General features: G+C 41.7%; 2 protein-coding genes across 3 annotated transcripts in view; one reads left to right on the top strand and one right to left on the bottom strand.

Moving 5' to 3' along the window:
* Positions 1 to 12,710, top strand: part of LOC135202528 (uncharacterized) — a 22,767-nt gene extending 10,057 nt beyond the window's left edge. For both annotated transcript variants that reach the window (XM_064231988.1, XM_064231987.1), the window contains 7 exons: positions 343 to 776; positions 1,560 to 1,738; positions 1,994 to 2,156; positions 2,411 to 3,327; positions 3,812 to 4,031; positions 11,620 to 11,719; positions 12,389 to 12,710. In XM_064231988.1, coding sequence (XP_064088058.1) covers positions 343 to 776; positions 1,560 to 1,738; positions 1,994 to 2,156; positions 2,411 to 3,327; positions 3,812 to 4,031; positions 11,620 to 11,719; positions 12,389 to 12,543 — 2,168 coding nt within the window. In that variant the 3' untranslated portion in view covers positions 12,544 to 12,710. The remainder of the gene's footprint in view (positions 1 to 342; positions 777 to 1,559; positions 1,739 to 1,993; positions 2,157 to 2,410; positions 3,328 to 3,811; positions 4,032 to 11,619; positions 11,720 to 12,388) is intronic.
* LOC135202532 (FMN-dependent NADPH-azoreductase-like) lies at positions 12,694 to 21,781 on the bottom strand. The gene is made up of 4 exons (XM_064231996.1): positions 21,565 to 21,781; positions 14,584 to 14,823; positions 13,726 to 13,820; positions 12,694 to 13,460 (listed from the first exon to the last, which is right to left on the bottom strand). Exons 1-4 carry the CDS (start codon positions 21,680 to 21,682, stop codon positions 13,323 to 13,325), a joined length of 591 nt encoding a protein of 196 aa, XP_064088066.1. The 5' UTR covers positions 21,683 to 21,781; the 3' UTR covers positions 12,694 to 13,322.

The following is a 21,781-nucleotide window of genomic DNA, read 5'->3' as shown; positions in this document are numbered from 1 at the left end:
CAATTTTACTTCATAATTATTTTACCTTTGGTTGTCAATGAAGTAATTCGAAGATAAACTTTAAATTCTCTACAATGTGAAACTTACGTGAATTATTTGAATTTCATACATTTCTTCAGCCGTCCTTGTCAGCTCTTGTAACAAACTCTGTTTAACAAAATGGGCATTCTTTAACAGGTGAAACTTACATTAATTATTTGAATTTCTTACGTTTCTTCAAACGTCCTTGCTAGCTCTTGTAACAACTTGGTTTATCTAACAAAGGTGAAACATGATAATGTTAATTGTCTGAATTCCTTACATTTGCTCAACCGTCCTTGTAACACCTTGGTCTAATTTCAGATGGTGAAATCGGCTCAGTTGTCTTGGTCATCGGCAATGCCAGCAGTTTATTCTCACACGTAGACTTAGTCGAAAAAACCGACAACACGCCCACCAACGATTCAGAAAACATCAGCAGTAGTCTCATACCGCGCAGGAACGCCCACGAGAGTAATGTAGCCATAGGCCCAACTTCCATCGACTGTAACACCATACGCTGTAACCTAACAGACAAATCCATACCCTCCAAAGATGACAAGGAAACCAAAGTCCTGTCGAGGAACCTCACCAGCGCCTCCATTAACATGGGTGACAACAGAACAAGGTCATTCACCAATGACTCTACCAACAGGGAACCGTCCCATTACCTGATACAAACTGCAGGATGCAATATACTAGACTTTCCCTTGTCACACCCAGACATCGTTAAATACACCTTCAAGGAAGTTCCAGAGGTAATTTTAAATTTGGGACAATGTACAGTATATATTTCTGTTGTTTTTTGTTCTTTCGTGACCATTTCAACACTACCGCCTTCTCTCCCTGTTCCATGAATATTTTTAATATTTTACCAATTTTTTCGTCATTCAGTTGTTTATCTTGACAAGGGCTGGATCTAATATATATATATATATATATATATATATATATATATATATATATATATATATATATATAAAGAGCAATTAGCGCCCTTATAAACATACACATTAGGCTTATAATCACTATTTTGAACCCTGTAGGGAATTACACAGTTTTTTTTCCTCACTATGTTTTTGTCAGTCATTCCATATACGTGACCAAAACTACCTCCAAATGTTCTAATTCATCCTTGATGTGCCTTTCTTCCACTACTAAGTATCTCCTTATTTCTAAGCCTTTCATCCCAAAAACACCAATATCTTCCTTTTATTAGCATTCAGCACCTTCACAACTCCCTTTCATTTAGGAGAGCTGGCTCAACAATCCAAGCTTCCAACCTTGGCTTCCAAAGTCTTTCCTGTGACTCACCTCATCTCTCATGGTAATATCCGTTTCATTTACTCCTTAATGTTACCTCTCACACCTTCCGTTCGTGTACAAATAATGAGATAATTAAGTAAATAGATGGGGAATATCAATATACAACAACAATCATCACCACAGATACACAATCTTTTCAGAAACTGGTCACAAATCATCCACTTCGAAAGCAAATACATCACATTACAAATCTAATTATATTCTCTCCCATACAGCTCGTTTGTTCCAACGCTCCGCCCCTGACAGAAGACTCGGGGCTCACCCTAACATTGAGGGAGGACCGGATAGCAGATTATGGGTTAACCAACACTTCCCTCTCTTGTCTTTACCGAGGTATCCTGCGAGTGCAACAGGATCCCAAAAAATATAATTTGGACTGTGACAGGAAATTCAAGTAGGTTCATCTGACACGGAATACTTAGTCTTACAGTGTTTCAGTGTCAAATGGTACATTTCAACCATTTACAGATACAATGTAAGATGCATTTTATCTAAAATGCAGTGTGTAATGTAAGATGCATTTTATCTATAATGCAGTGTAACTTACATTGTATCAGGGATGTAAAATGCAATGCCGAGATTTATGATGAGTGCAACGTTTAAAAATAACTTTTATCACAACAAGCAAAAACTTTCTTTCAATCTTCAGGCTGAAAGAGGAGATTCCAATAGTCAGCAGAGAAACTCACATAGACGAGGACGCCATTTTGGTCACCTGTCGAAAACGAGACACACAAGAGAAGCCCGTCTATCAGAACGTGCACTTTTTCATTCAGCCCACAAGAGCCGAACGGAAACGGGATCTCCTTCAGGTATTTGTGATCAGATCTTATTTGGGACGATTTTTTTTTTTTTTTTTTTTTTTTTGTAGACGTAGGCCTACTGAGAAACATGAGGCCTATTCATCAACTCCTTATCTTTACTAATCATTTATATATTTGTCCGCTGTTATTCTAATCCTTTATTGATCTATTTATTTATATACTTTTGGTAGGCCGAAAGGACACGTATTGAAAATATAACTCACCATTCTATTGTTTATTTTTGTTCTTCTTGTTTTTGGTAGGCCGAGAGGACTACGAAAGGAGGCAGACCGGAGGTGGAGAAGCTGAGCGTCGTCATTCTCGGGACAGACGCCGTCTCGCGGGCCAACCTCGAGCGTCACATGCCCAAGACGCACGACTACCTCACCAACCGCTTGAACTCCATTAGCCTCAAGGGCCTGACCAAAATAGCCGACAACACGCACCCGAACATCATAGCCCTCCTGACAGGTCTCTCGATGGACGAGCTACGCAACCACAAATGCAGGAAGGGCAGGAGCAAATCTAAATTCGACGACTGCCCCATCATCTGGCGAGACTTCTCGAAGAAGGGTTACGTCACGGCCTACGCGGAGGACACGCCGCACATCGGCTCCTTCCACCACAACATGCACGGGTTCGTGGAGCAGCCTACGGACTACTACAACAGGCCCTATTACATAGCCGCCGAGAACTTCACCGGGCACAGCGGGAACATCAAGGGCTCTGTGGGGTATCTGTGCCAAGGGGCACGCAAGAGCATCTCCATAATCCACAACTACTCTCTGGCTGTTGCCCAGCAACTGCAAGACATCCCTTATTTCGGCTATTACTGGACGACCTCCATGACTCACGACTTCCAGAAGGCTGCCCTGAGGGCTGACGAGCCCTGCTATAACTTTCTAAGAAAGATGAAGGAGAAGGGCTTCCTGAATCACACCATCCTCTTCTTCATCAGCGACCACGGGATGAGACAAGGGGAGTTCAGGTCTACTTACGCAGGGATGCTGGAAGAGAGATTGCCTTACGCGAACGTAGTCTTTCCAGACTGGTTCTTACAGAAGTACCCAGAAGCCATTAAAAACATGAGAACAAATACTAAGAGACTAACTTCCACGTACGACCTTCACGTTACGCTTAGAGATATTCTGGATCAAAATTACAAAGATCCCAGTACAATGTAAGTTATAATTAAGTCTTGCCTACACTCAATACAATGCATGTTATTATCGAGTCGCCCAAACTCAGTACTATGCGTTATCAAGTCTTTGCTAAACTCAGCACTGTGAGCTATTATTAAGTCTAGGCTAATGTTTTTTGGAGATGAGAAAAAAAGGCCTTTGCAAGGTGATAAACAATATTTTACTTAGTTAAATAATTATTGTTTATGCTGCGAAACTCATTCTTGTGTAATTTTAAAGCAAAATGGTTGTGAAATTTATTTGTTTGCTCATAAAAAATCGAAAACACTAAATTACTTATTAAAATCACAATTTTAAAAGTGCAAAAATCAATGGGATACTTCGACGCTTTATAACTGCTTTGCTAGACGCGTAACATTTCTCTGTTCAAAAAAGCCGTTTATAAGAGGAGGCTACCTTATTACAAGTACAAGATTTAGACATATGATAAACCGTAATTTAAATAATTCCATCTCTTTCCAGTAAACCGCGGCACAAAAAAGGTCACAGCCTGTTCCAGGAGATCTCGGGAAGTAGGACCTGCCGAGACGCAGGCATCCCTAACCACTACTGCGCATGCGAAAGTACGACAGAAGCTGACGCCAAGGACATTTATCTTAAAAAGGCGGCAAAACACGCAGTAGCAACGCTCAACGAAGGGCTGGCGGCATTCCCAAACTGCTCACAACTTCGGTTGGATCAGGTATAAGAAGTTTATGATGTGGGTTCGTTCAGCTTGATATCTCTGCTTGGATCGGGGTTTCCAAAGACTTCCAAGCAGTTCTATGTGACTAGGGTCACCGAATTTACTTTTGTTCATACACGAAACAAACCTTCGGTCTTAACATTAGGATTTACTAGCGCCAAGCTGGAAACCGGTAGAATTAAAATTACACTTGTGAGATCCAGGGACTAATGGCATCTATACCAGGTCACGGGGCATGTATACCCAGAATGCCCACGGCTACCTGTGACCCATCAGTTATTTTCCTACCGCCTTTAAGATAAGGCGTGTTACTGTCTATCTCATTTAAAGCCGGTTTTTCAGTTTGCCCGTTCTTTATCCATTTCATTTTTTATTTTTCATTCCTTTTCTTTCTCCAAGTGTGATCAGTGTGTGGTAAGAGTGTATAAGTGGTATGATGGAGAATTTTGCCTCAACATCGGGATCGTCTGCCGCTTCGAAGAGGAGACAAAGGAAATGCCCAGGAGTCAGTGGCTTTCCATGTTCTAGGTTCCTAACTTCGGTGTCGACGGATCCTCATCCAACGTGTAGTAGGTGCAGGGAAAACGTATGTACGGTTACTAATCCGTGTTCTGTTTGTCGCGGTTGGTCGGTGGAACAGTGGAAGAAGTTCTATGGGAAAAGCCAATACAAAAGGAAGGGGGTGACGCCATCTTTGGATGACCAAACCTTACCGGCTTCTTTGTATCGGTAATAAACCGGAAAGGCTGCTCCATATGTTTCTCCACCTGCTTTTGAATTGTCTCATACCCCTTCGGTTTCTCCTAGCGGTTCTGTATCGGAAACGTCAGGAGGGGCATTGGGTAATTTTATGAATAATTTTGCACTCTCCTTTGTTCCCAGCAAGTAGAGGGGGAGATCCGCCATCTTTGTTCCAGGCTCCTGCTACTCAAGCGCATAGGTTAGATGGTACGTGGTCAGCGCTAGGCCTACCAGGCGTACCAACCTTGGATGGTCTGCTTGCGCATTATATGACGTCACGGTTCCAGCAGGGTCCGGCAGCGCTGAATGTTCCTCATCCCCCGGGCTTGCAATTTATGGGAATTAATGCCGCGGCTTCACCATCCCACTCAGTATTTACAGCGATGCAGAACGTGGGAGGTAGTTTGGCAGCAAACGTGCGGTTGCCAACAGAAACCTCTCAGTCTCTCCCTACGAGAGGGATGACATCACAACATACGTCACACTCTGAGATGGCAGGCGTGATGACGTCACAGACCGATTCTCGGCCTTTTTCGCTGCAACCAGACGCTAATACGCCTTCTGACCCGTCAATGCAAACTGTAATGCAGAAATTACAGGATATAGAGGAGAGAATGAATAAGAGACGAAAAGAAAAAGTGTGATTCGCCTTCTTCGTCTTCTTCCTCTAGTTCGGCGTCATCGCTAAGTCCGATAACGTCACGGCGAGCGCCAGTCAAGCGTTGGAGGAGGATTCGGGAGTTCCTGGCGGATCCTCGGGCCAAGAGGAGAAGAATCAATTCTTCCTCTTCTTCGGACCAAGACTGTCATTTCCAAGTCAGCAAGAAGGTCGGAAAATCAGTGGCTATTAAGCACAAGGTTGGCAGACGAAGCCGTTCGCAAGAGTCCGAACAAGCGAGAGAGGTGACGGCCGGCGAGCTAGCGGCCGAGGCGGAGTTGCCAGTTCGGATCGCAAAAAACTGAGATACCTCTGGTAAAAGCGACGTTGGCGGCGAAAGGTGCAGCAGAGGATGGAATGCAGGTCCCAGTTTCGCCCGTAAGGCCGTTCAAAATACGTACGAAGGACGATAAGGCTCCTATTAAAAGTACAAAAAATAGAGAGTTGGCAACCTCGGCGGATACATTCGTGGAAGGCAGTGTCCGTCTGGATAGAAGGTCGAGGCCGGGCTCGCCGACGCTCGAAAACGTTGCCAATGCTAATAGAGACGAACTTACCTCTGTCTTAAGGGAGCCTTCATCTTGGAGATCTAGACGAGATTCTCGCTCTAGATCCGTGAGCAGAGAAAGAGTGAGACGTTCTCGTTCCCCTGCTGACTATCCGGATCGAGCCAACAGCGGCCAGCAAAGATCAAAGAGACCGCGGCCGTAGGGGCAGGCGGCCGTGGAATTCCGGGCCGTCTGTCAGAAGATAGAGGCGAGACAACATCCCTCGTGACGGAGAGTGGTACACTAGAGCCGAGGAAGGAGAAAACCAAGAGTTTCTGGCCTCGTATGCAGAGGTTATTGATTTGATTCGTCAATTCAATAGCCTTTCGGAGAAGACAGAAACACCGGCCAGTATGCTTCCTCCTGGAATTGACATGGCGTTTGGACTAAATAGGGATACCAGGTGTCGTATGAATTGCCTTGTTCGAGTCATGCGGAATCGGTCTTGCAACACGTAAACGCAAAGATTGCAGGGAGGGATAATTCCTTAAGATCTAATAGATCATTTAAATTTATTCCCCCTCCAATGATAAAGCAAAGGAAATATATACGACACCGAAGGTACCCTTTGCTGTCTAGACAAATGAACCCTAATGTTGTAAGGTTAAGGCCTGGATTAACCTTGGATCAGGTTAAAATGGAGTGCCCTTCGATGACGTACCAAGAGGCTGCTACGTTAGAAGCAACAGCTTCTTCTGTCTTTCAGGCTGCGTCCTGGTTAGACCTTGGTCAACAGCAGTGGCGAAAATTGCATCCTCGGAAGCAACAAGGAAAGTAGTGGATGAACCATTGTTCATTAGATTACTACAGTCAGGGTCCAAGGCGATTGCGTACCTGACAAACGTAAGTGCCAATGTTTGGGCAAATATCCTGCTAATGAGGAGAGATGCAGCATTGGCTAGACTAAGCCGCAATGTGGATTTGGATTCCCTGTTAGCAATGAGGAATGGGGATATCTTGGAATCGCAACTACTGTTGCCAGAGGTCATACTGGAAGAGGCGATAGATAGAAGAAGGATGGACACTAACGATAGGTTGGTGCAACAGGCAGTTAGGAAAACCTCTTAACAGTCAAACTATTCCTTTGGAGGGAAGACAACAGCAGATGTCTCGAAAGAAGACAGTGAGACATAGCATCCCTAATAGAGTCACAAGACCCTCTTCCCCAAAGAGGATAACTCATCGGCCCTTTCACAATAGAAACAACAGAGGAAGGGGCAATAGGGGAAGAGGGAGAGGCTCAAGAAGATAGGATGGGCGCCTCCCATCACTCGGCCACACCAGTGGGGGGTTGCCTGGCAAATCACTGGAAGGTGTGGCAGGAACTAGGGGCAGAGCAGTGGGTGGTGGATGTTCTCAGGATCGGGTATTTGATTCCGTTCGAGGTAACCCCGCCCCTGACAGATCAACCATTACCCCACGTCACTTATGCCCACAAATCTCAGAAGGCCACTATTCTGCAGGACGAAGTGAAGAAGATGATGGAAAAAGGAGCTGTGCAACAAGTATGCAGTCCGACAAAAGGCTTCTACAGCAGGATTTTCCTGGTACCCAAAGCCAACGGGGAGTGTAGGACAGTAATAGACCTGTCAACGCTGAATCTGTTTATAAGGAAAACCAGTTTCAAGATGGAAACTCCGAAAACGGTTCTACAAGCAGTCAGAATCGGAGACTTTATGCTGACAGTCGATCTAAAGGACGCATACTTTCAGATACCAGTCCATCAGTCTTCAAGGAAATTTCTCCGCTTCAGTCTTGCAGGGAAAGCTTTCGAATTCAAGGTCCTGTGCTTCGGATTGACAACGTCTCCTCAAGTTTTTACAAGAGTGTTTCACCCTCGTGTCGGCGTGGGCGCATGCTCAGGGGATCAGGCTAATAAGATATCTGGACGATTGGCTGGTGATAGCAAAGTCCAGGGAGAAATTGCTCAGGACAGGGCGGCCCTCCTGCAACTTTGTCACAGCCTAGGTATTGTGGTGAATCAGCAGAAGTCGCAGCTGGATCCAAGTCAACGTTTGGAATATCTGGGAATGGTGATAGACACAACACAAGCCAAAGTATTCCCGACAGACCAAAGAGTAGAGAAATGCAAACAAGTGGTGAATGCCTTTCTGGGAAAGCAGACACAGCCAGCAAGACAGTGGCAGGTGGTGCTGGGAATCCTAACCTCCCTGGAGAAGCTAGTACCAACAAGGAAGGCTACACCTTCGGTCCCTACAATGGAGGATGAAGGAGTTTTGGTCACCAACAGTAGATCACCCGTACGAGCAAATTCCCTTGTCGGCAGAAGTGAGGAAAGACTTGCTGTGGTGGGTGGACGACGACAATCTGACAGTGGGTGTCCCCCTTCAACAATCCTCCCCAGACCTCTTGCTGTTCTCGGATGCGTCACTAGAAGGCTGGGGGAGCCCATATGGAGGAGTTGATGGTGTCAGCAAAATGGAGTTGCAAGGACAGAGAACTCCATATAAACGTGCTGGAGTTGAAAGCAGCTTTCCTGGCTCTACAAGAATTCAGGGAGAGAGTAAAGGGACACTCAGTGGTATTGATGTCAGACAACACCACAGTAGTAGCTTATATAAACAAGCAAGGAGGCCTAGTTTCTCGGCAGTTACATGTGATGACAGTTCAACTTCACCAGTGGGCTATAGAGAACCTGGTAGACATCAAGGCAAGGTATATTCGGGGAAAAAGAAACATAGTGGCCGACAAGTTGAGCCGCAGGGATCAGATTCTGGGAACGGAGTGGTCCCTACACCAACAGGTAGTGGACAGGATGCTCATGTTGTGGGAAGGACCGATCATAGACCTATTCGCAACCAGGTACAACAAAAAGTTGGAAGTGTATTGTTCAGTAGTCCCGGACGCAGAGGCAGTAGCAGAAGATGCGCTACAACACCCCTGGGACAATCTGGACGTGTACGCATTTCCTCCATTTTGTCTAATCCGTCAGGTCCTGAACAGGGTAATGCGGTCTCAGAACCTCAAGATGACCCTGGTAGCCCCGTTATGGCCAAAAGCAGAGTGGTTTCCAGACCTACTGGAACTCCTAGTAGATGTGCCAAGAGAGTTACCTCCATGGAGCAACCTTCTGTGTCAGCCTCACGTGGAGAGGTACCACCAGTCGGTGAAGTCCCTATCGCTTCACGGGTGGAGACTGTCAAGTATCTCCTCCGAGAGCGAGGGTTTTCGCAGAAAGCAGCAACTCAGATGGCAGGTAATATCAGAAAATCATCTGCGACAGTATACCAAGGAAAGTGGTCAGCATACTGTGATTGGTGTCGTAGAGGGAACGTGTCTCCACTCGGTACCACTATTCAGCAGTTAGCAGACTTTCTGATATATCTCAGAACAGAAAACATATGTCTGTATCTGCAGTGAAGGGGTACAGGGCTGCTCTAGCCCTCCAGTCTTACGAATGAAAGGAGTGGACATATCGTCTTCATGGGAGTTGGCCATGCTGATGAGGAGCTTTGAACAGTCATGCCCACCAAAGGAGCTAAAAGCCCCAGATTGGAATCTGACCAAGGTACTGAGTAGTCTGACAAAACCCCCCTACGAACCGCTAAGGCAGTCCACGGATAGGAGCCTGACCCTGAAGACAGTCTTCTTATTGGCCCTGGCTTCAACTAAAAGGGTGGGGGAGCTACATGGCCTCTCATATCTCATAAAGCACTCGAGAGGTTGGAGATCAATGGTGTGTGAGTTTGTCCCAGAATTCGTGGCAAAGACCCAAAATCCAACAATAGTAGACGGCAGATTCGACTCCTTTACCATACCTTCCTTGGCAGACTTTGTAGACAAAGCTGAGATGCTCCTGTGCCCCGTCAGGGCACTAAGGGAGTACTTAAAGAGAACAAGGCACCTCAGGCCGGGGTGCCAGAGGTTGTTCGTAAGTACAGGACGGAACAAGAAGGAAGTGTCCAAGAATACAATATCATTTTGGCTAAGGGAGACGATCAGAGATGCTTATACTGCAGAAGACAGAGGGTCAGATAGCCAGGTGGGAGCTGAGCTCATGACATCAGGGTGTGAGTGCTTCCCTGCATTTAAGAAGATGTCCGTGGATAAAATTCTGAAAGCTGGCGTGTGGAAGCGCCAAACAACTTTCACCTCATTTTATTTGAAAGATGTTGCCCATAGATCCTTGGACACCTTTTCCTTGGGTCCAGTGGTGGCGGCCCAACAAGTGATATAGTTCATCCAGTGCCCCTGGCGGGTCAGTTTGCGTCTAGTCTAAGATGAAGGTATGAAAGTAGAATGAATGGGATGACTGGTCTTTTTTCTTTACTACTTTCTTCCTACTCCTTTAACTACGGGCAATATGAAGGAGAGTACCGTCATGTGCTGGAACGGACTAGATGCAGGTGAGATGGTCAGCCATACTGTGAAGCTATCTTAGCTGATGATATACTTTTCAGTAGCAACACACCCCTCTGGATAATAAGGAAAAGAGGGGTGAAGGTGGATCCAGTCGCAAGGGACAAGAGTAAACAGTAGAATGGTATCTACACCCAGTGGGAGGAAACCAATAGATCCGCTTATATCTTTGGTCCTAGGTTCATTGTCCATTCTCTTAGAATTTCCCTATATATTCGGAAATGGATAAGGTGGCAAACTCCCAGTCAGTTGTAGAGACTTACCTCCCTCCAATAGTAAGTCTATCCTAATGTTAAGACCGAAGGTTTGTTTCGTGTATGAACAAATACCAAATTTGTAACTAATTTGTATTTTTCATAACTAACAAACCTGAGGTCTTAACAGTTAAAGGCCCACCTCGAACCACCCCTCTAGCAGTCTAAACTGGGTTAGAAATATAACTGATGGGTCACAGGTAGCCGTGGGCATTCTGGGTATACATGGCCCCGTGACCTGGTATAGATTGCCATTAGTCCCTGGATCTCACAAGTGTAATTTAATTCTACCGGTTTCCAGCTTGGCGCTAGTAAATCCTAATGTTAAGACCTCAGGTTTGTTAGTTATGAAAAATACAAATTAGTTACAAATTTGGTATTTTAAATTACATTATTGTTTGTAACTTTACTAGAGACAGGAAATTGTTTATACTGAATACATTTATCTGGTTATAGTTTACTAAGGCTCAAAGCAATTCAGAACCTTGTGAACTTAAGTGCCACATCCATGGGACAAGTGTCACTGATCTTGAATTTACAATAACGCTTTTTTTTAACTTTACTGTCGACAAAAAACTGCACATTGGATATATTTCCTGCAAAAGATTCACTGACAACAGTATCTTCCCCATGTAAAAATCAAAATATCCTTAAAATGGGCTATAATAATTTTATGAAGGCAACTCCAAGGGACTAGGGTCACTGAAGTTGGATTTACTTTTACTTCATTTATAATTTTACCGTAGAAGAATTTGTTTAAATTGGATATATGTAAAAGATTAACTTCATGAAGTATATTCCTTCAGTAAAAGTCAAAATATCATTAAACTGAGTTATAATTACTTTATAGATCCTAGGAAATGTATTAGCATTTCAAACATACAACTTATCTTAACTACGGCATCTTCCTCACGTCTAAAGTTCAGCTGTTCTAGATCTAATAGGATATCCTGTCTCCCAGTTAGTACACTCAAGAGATGCCTTCATTAATTCCCTTTTTCAAGGTCATGAGAGGACGAGTTGGAACTGCCAGCAGAAATACGAGGCCTAAAATGAGGGAGACAGCCATTACATCTTATATCGTCACCTTTTCAACTGTCCCAGGTACGCAAAATGATTGCAGTTACTACCTATTCCAGCTCTAGAAAATACCTTTGAATTTGATATATACAATTTTGTGCGTATGGAGTTAAATAGTTCTTTGCATTTGTCACGATGGTGTGCATATGTCTATTTAAGCCCTAGAAAATGTAATGAGTTTGACCAATACTATTTTGTATGTATATGAGGTTAAATAATTCTTTAAATTTACTAAGGTATTGTATATAGGTCTATCTCAACTCTAGAAAACGCACCCGAATCTGACAGATAGTTATATATGTGTGAGGTTAAATAATTCTATAAACTGGGTCTACTTAAGCTCTGAAAAATGTGCTTGAGTTTGACAATGTTCTTATGCACGTATGCAGCTGAATAGTTCTTTTTATATGTTCGTAAGATGTGTTAGAATATCCTCTCTGTAACCTAATGTGTGTAAGTTCGAATCTCACTGCCAAAGGTTTCAGATCCTATTGCTTAAAGGTTTCGAATCCAGCGGCACGCGGTTACAGTTGCTTCATCTTTTCCGAACATGGACCCTCGTGGTGATAACCACATCCCAAAATATGCGAAGAAAATGGGAAGTTTAGAAGCCACTGTGCCCAGAAATATACATATAATATAGCTATAAATACACATGATTATTCTCCCTGACGTCTATATACCAATTTACAGGCGGCGCCATAATGGAGGCGTCTGTGAAACGACGAAAAGAAGATTACAAGGTGTCGTCTGAAATCTCCCGGATCAACATGTACGGGAACCAGAGCCACTGCATAAGTGACGAAATCTATCGGAAATACTGTTTTTGCAACGATCTGTTGAGATAACGCACAACCCCTCCCACCAGATGGGGTTGCTGTTGGGGGCTGGGTGGGGAGAACCCCTATTACGTAGTATATCAATCCACTGATTGCTCAATATGAAATATTCATCGTGTAATGACCTGATTTTTAAAAGGATTTTTAAAGCAGTAAAGATTTATTTTGTACCTTTATTTTTCTTTTCAGTTTGACCTTACCAAGGACCGTTGAAGGGTTAGGTTTGTGTGTGTGTGTGTGTGTGTGTGTGTGTGAGAGAGAGAGAGAGAGAGAGAGAGAGAGAGAGAGAGATTGTCAGGTTTGAGGCAAGTTCTTAGAAGGATGGATAATATCCTATTAAGCTGCTTATGAAACGCCTACTCGCACGGAGAGAGAGAGAGAGGTATCTCAAAAGCACAGTAAACTCCGAAGCTTACACAAATGTCAGCTTTTAATAAAACACATTGCCCGACTGACAACGTTTCAAAGCAGCAAGGACATTTCAGTGCGGTAAAAAGGCACTTTCACATCTATCTTTTAACATTACCAGTAAAATTAACTCAAAAAAGGTATATTTTTTAAAAGCGTGCAATATATAAATATCACTAGACGCAATTCCTAAATCAATATACGTGTAAAACTCCCCTCTAACGGAAATCACAAGCGTTTAAAATCATACCGTACCCACGGTCTAGGTATAACATAGACCCAAGGTATATAGAATCCCTTATTCTATATACCTTGCATAGACCGTGACCGTACCGAACGATCATTTGCGCGTGTGCGGTTACACAAACACGTCTTCCCTTCTATGAAGGGACACCCACTTTGCTCTTCATCTCCTCGAGGGCTTTTCCGTACCAGGTTATCTCCTTCACCACCTTCTCCAGGTTGTTCTGTATTCTCTCGTCGGTGCAGTCTCCTTCGTCGGTGAATTTCCCAACGACCTGAAGGATGAAAGACGATATGAGATATGAGAGAAAGCCAAGCTTCCAATCGAAGAGAAAAAGGGTTTTTTAAGATTCGCAGAAAGACGAAATAAATCAGATATGAATGATAAACCTCAAAGCAAATGGGAAATGATTATATACATCTAAATTCTTTCCGTTTGCTTTGAGATAGGCCTAATATCGTTCGTGGTTGAAGGATATTAGGCCTATAGATATATCTCCATTAATGGGTTCAATGGACTGACGGGAAATTCTAACTTACCTGGGGTATGACGCAGACGGAAGGAGTGGATACCATTCCCAACTCACTCAAGAATGGTCTCGCAAAGGAGGCTGCTCTTATCCCGCCAAAGCTGCCTGAAGATGATGATACGGATTTTAAAAAATAGGCCTACTTTCTTAACAGTTAATATTCTTATGAAAAATAGACCTACGTACTTTCCTTACATTTATATTCTTAAGGAAAATGGGCCTACGTACTTCCCTTACATTAATTATATTCTTAAGGAAAATAGGCCTACGTACTTTCCTTCATTAATTATATTCTTAAGGAAAATAGGCCTACGTACTTTCCTTCATTAATTATATTCTTAAGTAAAATAGGCCTACGTACTTTCCTTACATTAATTATATTCTTAAGGAAAATAGGCCTACGTACTTTCCTTACATTAATTATATTTTTAGGAAAAATAGGCCTACGTACTTTCCTTACATTAATTATATTTTTAGGAAAAATAGGCCTACGTACTTTCCTTACATTAATTATACTCTTAAGGAAAATAGGCCTACTTTCCTTACAGTTGATATCCTTGAGAAAAATACCCACTTTTCTCGACTAGATTAAAATGTATTGTTTCAGTAGATTGAAATATATTGTTTCAATGACTAGAAACAACCTTATTGCAAATGGGAATTGCTAACATTCTCTTAATTAAATATCTTATATGTCTATAAGCTTTTCCCCTTTTCTCTTCCCTCCTATAAGCTGTCCAACTTTTGAGACTTTCCTTTTATTATTAAGGAGAGTCTACAGTGCACCATGCAAGGAGAACAACAAGCGGCCCTACCCATGGGAGTAGAAAACAATTTAAAAAAAAAAAAAAAAAAAAAAAAAACGTACCCATGGAATAGCAGACGATCCCGCAAGGTTTGTGTCTGTAGGAAGCCGGAGGGAAGTTGTCCAAGATGGAGGTGAGGGCAGGGGGCAGCCCACAATTGTATTCAGGAGTCACGATGACGTAGGCATTAGCCTCAGCGATTTTGGCGTTGGTGGCGACCATCCACTCGGGGACGTTGTTTGGGTCGCTGTAGAAATGCATCGGTTGGTGGACGTGGCCGTCGCCCCCGACCGTCAGCGGATCTGGAAAAAAAAATAGTTGTAATAAGTAGCAATAAATGGTTTCACTGTATATAGTGAAACCCTGGTGTTCACCGTCTAAAAGAGCTTCATTGTTTATTAGTACTACATACACACACACACACACACACACACACACACACACACACACACACACACCACACACATATATATATATATATATATATATATATATATATTATATATATAGATATATATATTATATATATATATATATATATATATAATGTAATATATAATATAATATATATATGCACATTTAGACCTATAAGTCCACGTTATGGCAAGGCCTTTATATATAGTACGTATATAATTTCATTTAAACTTCAAAACTTATGAAAGTTTAAATTTACGTACAAAATTATGACCAAGGCTATAGTTATACACAAATTTATCGAGTTTAGATCCATAAGTCCACATTTTGGCAAGGTCTTCACATAACAGATATGACTGAACACCCATGCCCCCACCCACCCGCCACCCCTACCTCTCTTCAGTGACAGGGACAGGTAACCGTGACAAGACAGACAGGCAGACAAGGAGTGAAAAACTTCACGCCATATAGTCCCACGATTCTATTGATCAGGACCTGACATTTCAACTCCTGATGCTCTCTCCCTTACGTCAGACTACTAAGCTGGTTATAAATAAATCTTTTGCCACATTCCGCATACGAATGAGTATATAAATTCCATTCTCTCGCACGCTTAATATTCATGGTCATACAGGGTGTATTCATCGGGAATACATAATTAGAAATATACGAGATTGCTCTTATGCCCACCTGACATAACATAGGTCTATAATTGCTAGACCAGAGAGCAGTCGAAAGCAGCTTGCAATATGTATGAGACTTCTTACGACTGTTGCTCAATTACTGATTGGTCATTCAGTAACAGAATTATGTACAATTATTTTACCATTCCTTCACTGTTCATATTCCTCTGCTGTAAGTCTTTACCTATCATCCTCTATACTCGATTCTTCTGGCCTGAGCTACAAAACGAGATTAGGATGCCCATTAAACTAGCCTCAGCGCTTAGGCAAAGAACAAAAGTAATATATTACTCAGCGACTCGGCCTAAAGTTCTCATCCCCCCAGTCTTTTATATAATTTATTGAAACCAAATCTCTCTAGTTACTTTCGCAGAAAAGAAAAAAAAAATGGTTTCGTTGTGCGTGATCTTTTGCGAGTGATATTTCGAAATGCCAAGGATATATTGAGCTCTTGCATTCATTAAAACGTTCTCTCCTATAGTCGTGCGCGCTTTCTAAGAGAGAGAGAGAAATAAACTTATTGGTCTTCAGACAGCCATTTCGTAAACAAATCATTGCCGGAATAAGAAAAAGAAAGGCCGGTAGCCAAGACTATGTCTGGTTTCAAAGGGAGAGAGCTCTTCAAAACATGTACCATTTGGAGGGTGACACTTGAAAAGAAGAAGAAGGATAAAAAAAATAATAGTTAAAAATAGTCGACCTTCACGCCCATCTCTTCAAGATGCCGATTCACCGAGGAAATGACGATAAGTCTTAAACAGTCACGATGACGTCAAGGTTTTTGTAATGGTTGTTGGCATGCATGACTTAAGATACAATATACGCAATATTTATCTGCGTATCTTCACTTAGGATTACTCTTTGTCTGTCGTATTTTCAGTCTAATGAAAAATATGGTGTTGCAGATTTTTTGGCAATTATATATTGTTTATAAAAAATCGAATAAAGTGCCTTAGTCTAGCACACTGTCAGTCTAAAGGGCTTACTATGAGGCAACATAAAATTAGTTTCGCGCTTTGAAAAATCGACGTCAGGTAAAGATAATAAACCAAAGTTTATAAAAAACAACACAAACACACGTGCAAAGATCAGTCCTAACTTACCCTGGCACTACTGGCATTTAAATAGGTTACCAAAGAGGATTATAGAGAGCCTGAACATGTATGGCTTAGAAACACGACGATTGCGAGGACAATTAACAGATAGGAACATTCAAAACACTGAAAGGCATAACAAAAGTAGACAGTAACCTATTTACGTTAAACGAGCAACCAGACAAGAAATAATAGATGGAAACTAGAACTGAAGAGATACAACACATCCCACTGTGGGAACTTCTTTACATGCAAGATATGTGGCACATGGAATAAACTGCCTCCGGAAGTTGTAAACAGCAACAGTGTGGCAGAGTTAAAAAGAAAGCTAGACAAAATCATAAGGACACTGTGAATGCACAGTAAAACCTGCTCCCAGAGATAAGTGAGCACACGATGTCTCCTCGGATGGACTAACAATAGGGGCGTCATCTCATTTTTCCTTTTGGAGAGGGGGGGGGCGTGGGCGGGTTAAAGGTTTATTTTGAGGGCCCCCCACCTCCTGAAAGAAAGTTGGGGGGGGGGGGGGTAGGCGAGCGAAGGGAGCCAACCAGCTGGAGGGTCCGGGGGCCTGCTGTAAGGCCCCCCGAGAAAATGGACTAACACCAGGGGCGTCATTTCATTTTTCCTTGTGGGGGGGGGGTGGGGGGGGGGGGGGGCAAAGGTTTATTTGAGGCGCCCCCTTCCTGAAAAGGGGGATGGAGGTTGGCGAGCGAAAGGAACCTGACCAAACGGGGGGTCCGGGCCTGATGTAAGGCTCCAAAGAAAATGTTTCAGAATTATCAACAAAATATGTGCAATTTGAAGCCACCTGTAAAGGAAATTTGAAGAATTTCTATTCCTTAACAAATGTTGTACATCATATTTTGAGGTAATAAATGAAGGTGAAAAGGTAGTGGAAATTTCTAAACAAATCAAGTTATAAACTATTAGTCCTAGAATATCTGCAATTCAACATGTTGCATTAAATATAGCTCACTACCTACACAAGGGTCATTCAGGAAAACAACAGAAGTTGATGTGAACAGGAGGATCTTAAGCTTGGGAAAATGTGTAGAGATAAAATGGTACATGATTTTAACAAGGTTCATCTGAGGAAATTTTGAAATAAACATATGCTTCATGCATTTCAAATATTATCTACTGCATTAGTGGATACCTCCTTGATCTTAATTCTGCAAAATTATTAACTATAACAGATTCACATCAACCGTGCATTTGATGTCTAGGTCAGTCCTGATTGGTTGTTGATAAACCAATCACAGGGCTGGAAACTCTCAGTCTCTCGAGAGATTTTAAGAATTTCTGAGTAGGCACATTCTAATGGTTAAGTTCACCGTACAATTCAAACAAATTCTTATGCTTTTCATTCTTAGTTAGAAAGTGACTCTTTGCTACAGAAATTTTGGGCATTTAGGAAGATTTCATTCCTGTATATCCTTATAAAACTGTACTATGGTGGACAGTTTCCTGTCATTTAAAAAGTCATTAGAATTACAGTGAAGTGCATTCATTGCTGCTATCAGTGGCATATGAGTGAATTTATTACCCATCTCAGAGAGTAATCTGTCTGAAATATCAAAATAGATTCTTTTGAATGATATCACTGGAGCAAGACATGTATTGTCCTCACTCATTCCTACAGTTGAATCAAAGAAGTCTTTTAAAATTAGTTATAAAGTCTTTTAACTTGGATGAGATCTTTTGGATCCTCTTGGGCCTGCCTACTTGACTGGAGTCTTTCAAGTTTGTATCAATCTCATATGCAGCAAAAAAAAAAAAAAAAAAAAAAAATCTTGACCTTGTCAAAGATTTTAGTGAAACCTTCATCTGTTCCCAAGACCTGTAGTTCGTTAATAGCAGACTGTATGAGAGAGCAAGCTTCAGATAGCAACAATGCCTTTGCTTGTAGCTGTTCTGGCAAGCTGTTGGTAACTTTCAAGACTTGTTTTGCAATATGAAGGTTCACTACAAACTTGAAAGACAGCAATTGTTTGTAGAGTCCACTTGCTACAGCTGCAGCTTCTGAATCAGAACTCTCTTCAACTTTGTGAAGCACTGCTAACACACTTACCGATAATAGTAAGACCATCTTGTTACAGCAGGTCTTTCTGTCAAAACTTGCAGGTCTTCTGCTTTCTGTGGCTCAGTTGGTAACCTTGTATTACTCTATTAGTTACGAATGTGCAACTATTATATGTTGTGTATTATTTATATTGTTCCGAACAAGCAAAAAATAACTAATTTAAATTAACCCCTCACTACACATCAACCTTATAATAATTATATAAATAAATATATATACATATAGATTTTTTCCTATTGCTGATTTGGAGTCCCCTAGAAAGCTTGGGGGGGAGCAGCGCCCATCAGAAGCATTTACTTTTTCAAAAAAGGAGAATATAAACAAAAACTATGCTGGAACAAATATAGACCTACGAACCTCCTAAGGCACTTAATTGTAATTCTATGTTTGTCGTCACGTTGTGTAAGAGGGTAGACGAAAATATTCTGGTGATAGTTTCGTGCTTTGAAAAATCGGCGTCAGGTAAAGGTAATCCACCAAAGTTTATAAAAAGCAACACAAACACATGTTTAAAGATCAGGCCTGACTTATCCTAGCACTACTGGTAAATAGGTTACCGAAGAGGATTAGAGAGCCTGAACATGTATATAGCTTAGAAACACGACGATTGCAAGGACAACTAGGTAATAGAAACATCCAAAATACTAAAAGGCACAACAAAAGTAGACAGTAACCTATTTACGTTAAACAAAAACTAAACAAGAAATAATGGATGGAAACTGGAGCTGAAGAGATACAACACATCCCATTGTGGGAACTTCTTTATTCCATGTGAAACATGAATTAAACTGCCACCAGAAGTTATAAACAGCAACGGTATGGAAGAGTTTAAAAGAAAACTAGACAAAATCATTAGGACACTGTGAATGAACAGTAAAATCTGCTCCAAGAGATAAGTGAGCACACGATGTCTTCTCGGATAGACTATAACAAGTCTATGAGACATCCTAAGCCTTGTAACCCCTTTTAACTTATCGGGTACGTACACACAGTCGAGCAGTGTTCGTCGGACAAATTGTCCTAGGAAACTTCGACCGCTTGGGGTACCACCCACCACCCTAAGCACGCCTTCAGCCAATCTGGAACGAGTTCCTGATATCATTGTGCTATATAATATGACAGGTTTTAGTACTACTAAAATAGGAAAAACCTTTGTCTTAGTTTATATAATCACGTCTGTTGGGATATCCACACTTTGTTGGGAAACCACACTTCATCACTGGGTACAGACTCGTCTCTCGCATCATCTGCAAAATTATACACAGCGGTTTTTCCAACAGTTGAATATTTATATTAATCCGTGAATTATTCCTTTTGCCAGCATGACGTATGTTAATAACCCAAGTGGTTATGGAGAATAATGAGGTGGGAGGTTGAAATACAGGTTCGCATTCTTTGAGTTACGGACTTAGCCTAGAAGTCTCTTTCCCTACTTTCGTTTTTTTTTTTTTTTTTTTTTTGTCCGACTTTCTGTTTTTCCTGTCTTCCTCTTCCCGGCTTTCACTGCTTCTTTTCTTTATCCTTACTTTCTTTAGACATGTGCTGACATAGTTATGGAGTCTTCCCGTCACAGAAACATTTACTTTTTCAAAAAAAGGAGAATATAAACGAAAACAAAGTTGGTACAAATTAGTAGATCTGCGAACCTCCTAAGACACTTAATTGTAATTCAAGCTGCATAAATATTTCGTATATGTTTGTCGTAAAGTTGTGTAAGAGGGTAGACTAAAATATTCTGGCGATAGTGTAGTAGGCCATCTGGTATACCAGAGTAAATCATCTGTCCTTGACGGCAAACCAGTTGGAAACGATTCAAGGTCGAGTGCCGAGAAGCATTCAAGCGTGTCCTTCGGGTCATTTTATCTAAGGGCCTAAATGTAAAATGCTTCAACTAGCGACTTCCTGGAAGAGCCAAGCCTGCCTGGATAAGTAAAATGATAAGGAAGGTAGGAGATGAGATATTTGTCGAAGGTAGACGCAGGAAGGACATGGGCTGCCGAATATCACAGAGGTCCTTCGCATTACCCGGCGGGCCGGCATTGGAGGCATGAAACTGGTAGGACTCTATCATATATAGACTGTCCTGGGTAGGAAAAACCGCGCTTGCATAACGCCTGCTTAACACCCCCCCCCCCCCCCCCCCACACACACACAGATGACTCAACAACCTCATAACTAAACTTATAATTAACTAAGCGTTAAATCTAACATCATAAACTGTTGTTATCATGATTGTATAATACATCAGTGGGAGGACTTTGTTATAGGCTAGCTTGGGTGCGAGAAACTGCACTGGCATAAGGCCTGTTTACGCAAGCAACACTGATGACTCTACTGCCTTAAAACTAAGCTAAAATAAACTCAAACGTTAACGGTTTAAAGCATAATTACAATACCTAATAGTGGGATCGAGGACTTTGTTATACATCAAGACAACTTTATACCCTTAAAACTAAGCCAATGGCTAAAACGCTGCTTACTCTACACGAACAACGACAGAGATTACAATTAAACTAAAATTAACTCGTGCGTTAACTATAATAATAATAATAATAATAATAATAATAATAATAATAATAATATAATAATAATAATGATGTCTTAGAAACCGAACGCATTCAACGCACCATTAAATAAAATGTCGAACCCAACCAATTAGAGTATGATAATATTAATGATATTAATATTAATATTAATGCACCTAAACATAATAAATAATTTCGAAGAAAACCAATTATATAAAAGGGGAGAAGAATCACTACTCACCAATTAATTCCACTTCCTGTTCGGCTTCTTTCAGCATTCTGACGACACATTTAGCCACGTTCTCTCCCATTCTTCCTTCCCGAGAGGAGCCGAGGAAAACCAACATTCTAAGGGCCATTGCAGATGAGGTAATAATATATAAAAGGGAAGTACCTGTAGATATGTCTTTATGGATGTAAAGATTGTTCCTTACTGTAGAGTCACTCGGTGAGACGGT

This window comes from Macrobrachium nipponense, chromosome 30, assembly GCF_015104395.2.
Source record: "Macrobrachium nipponense isolate FS-2020 chromosome 30, ASM1510439v2, whole genome shotgun sequence".
Classification (NCBI taxonomy): Eukaryota; Metazoa; Arthropoda; class Malacostraca; order Decapoda; family Palaemonidae; genus Macrobrachium; species Macrobrachium nipponense.
The sequence above is the reverse complement of the archived record's forward strand: the minus strand, read 5'-3'. Positions and strand labels throughout refer to the sequence as shown.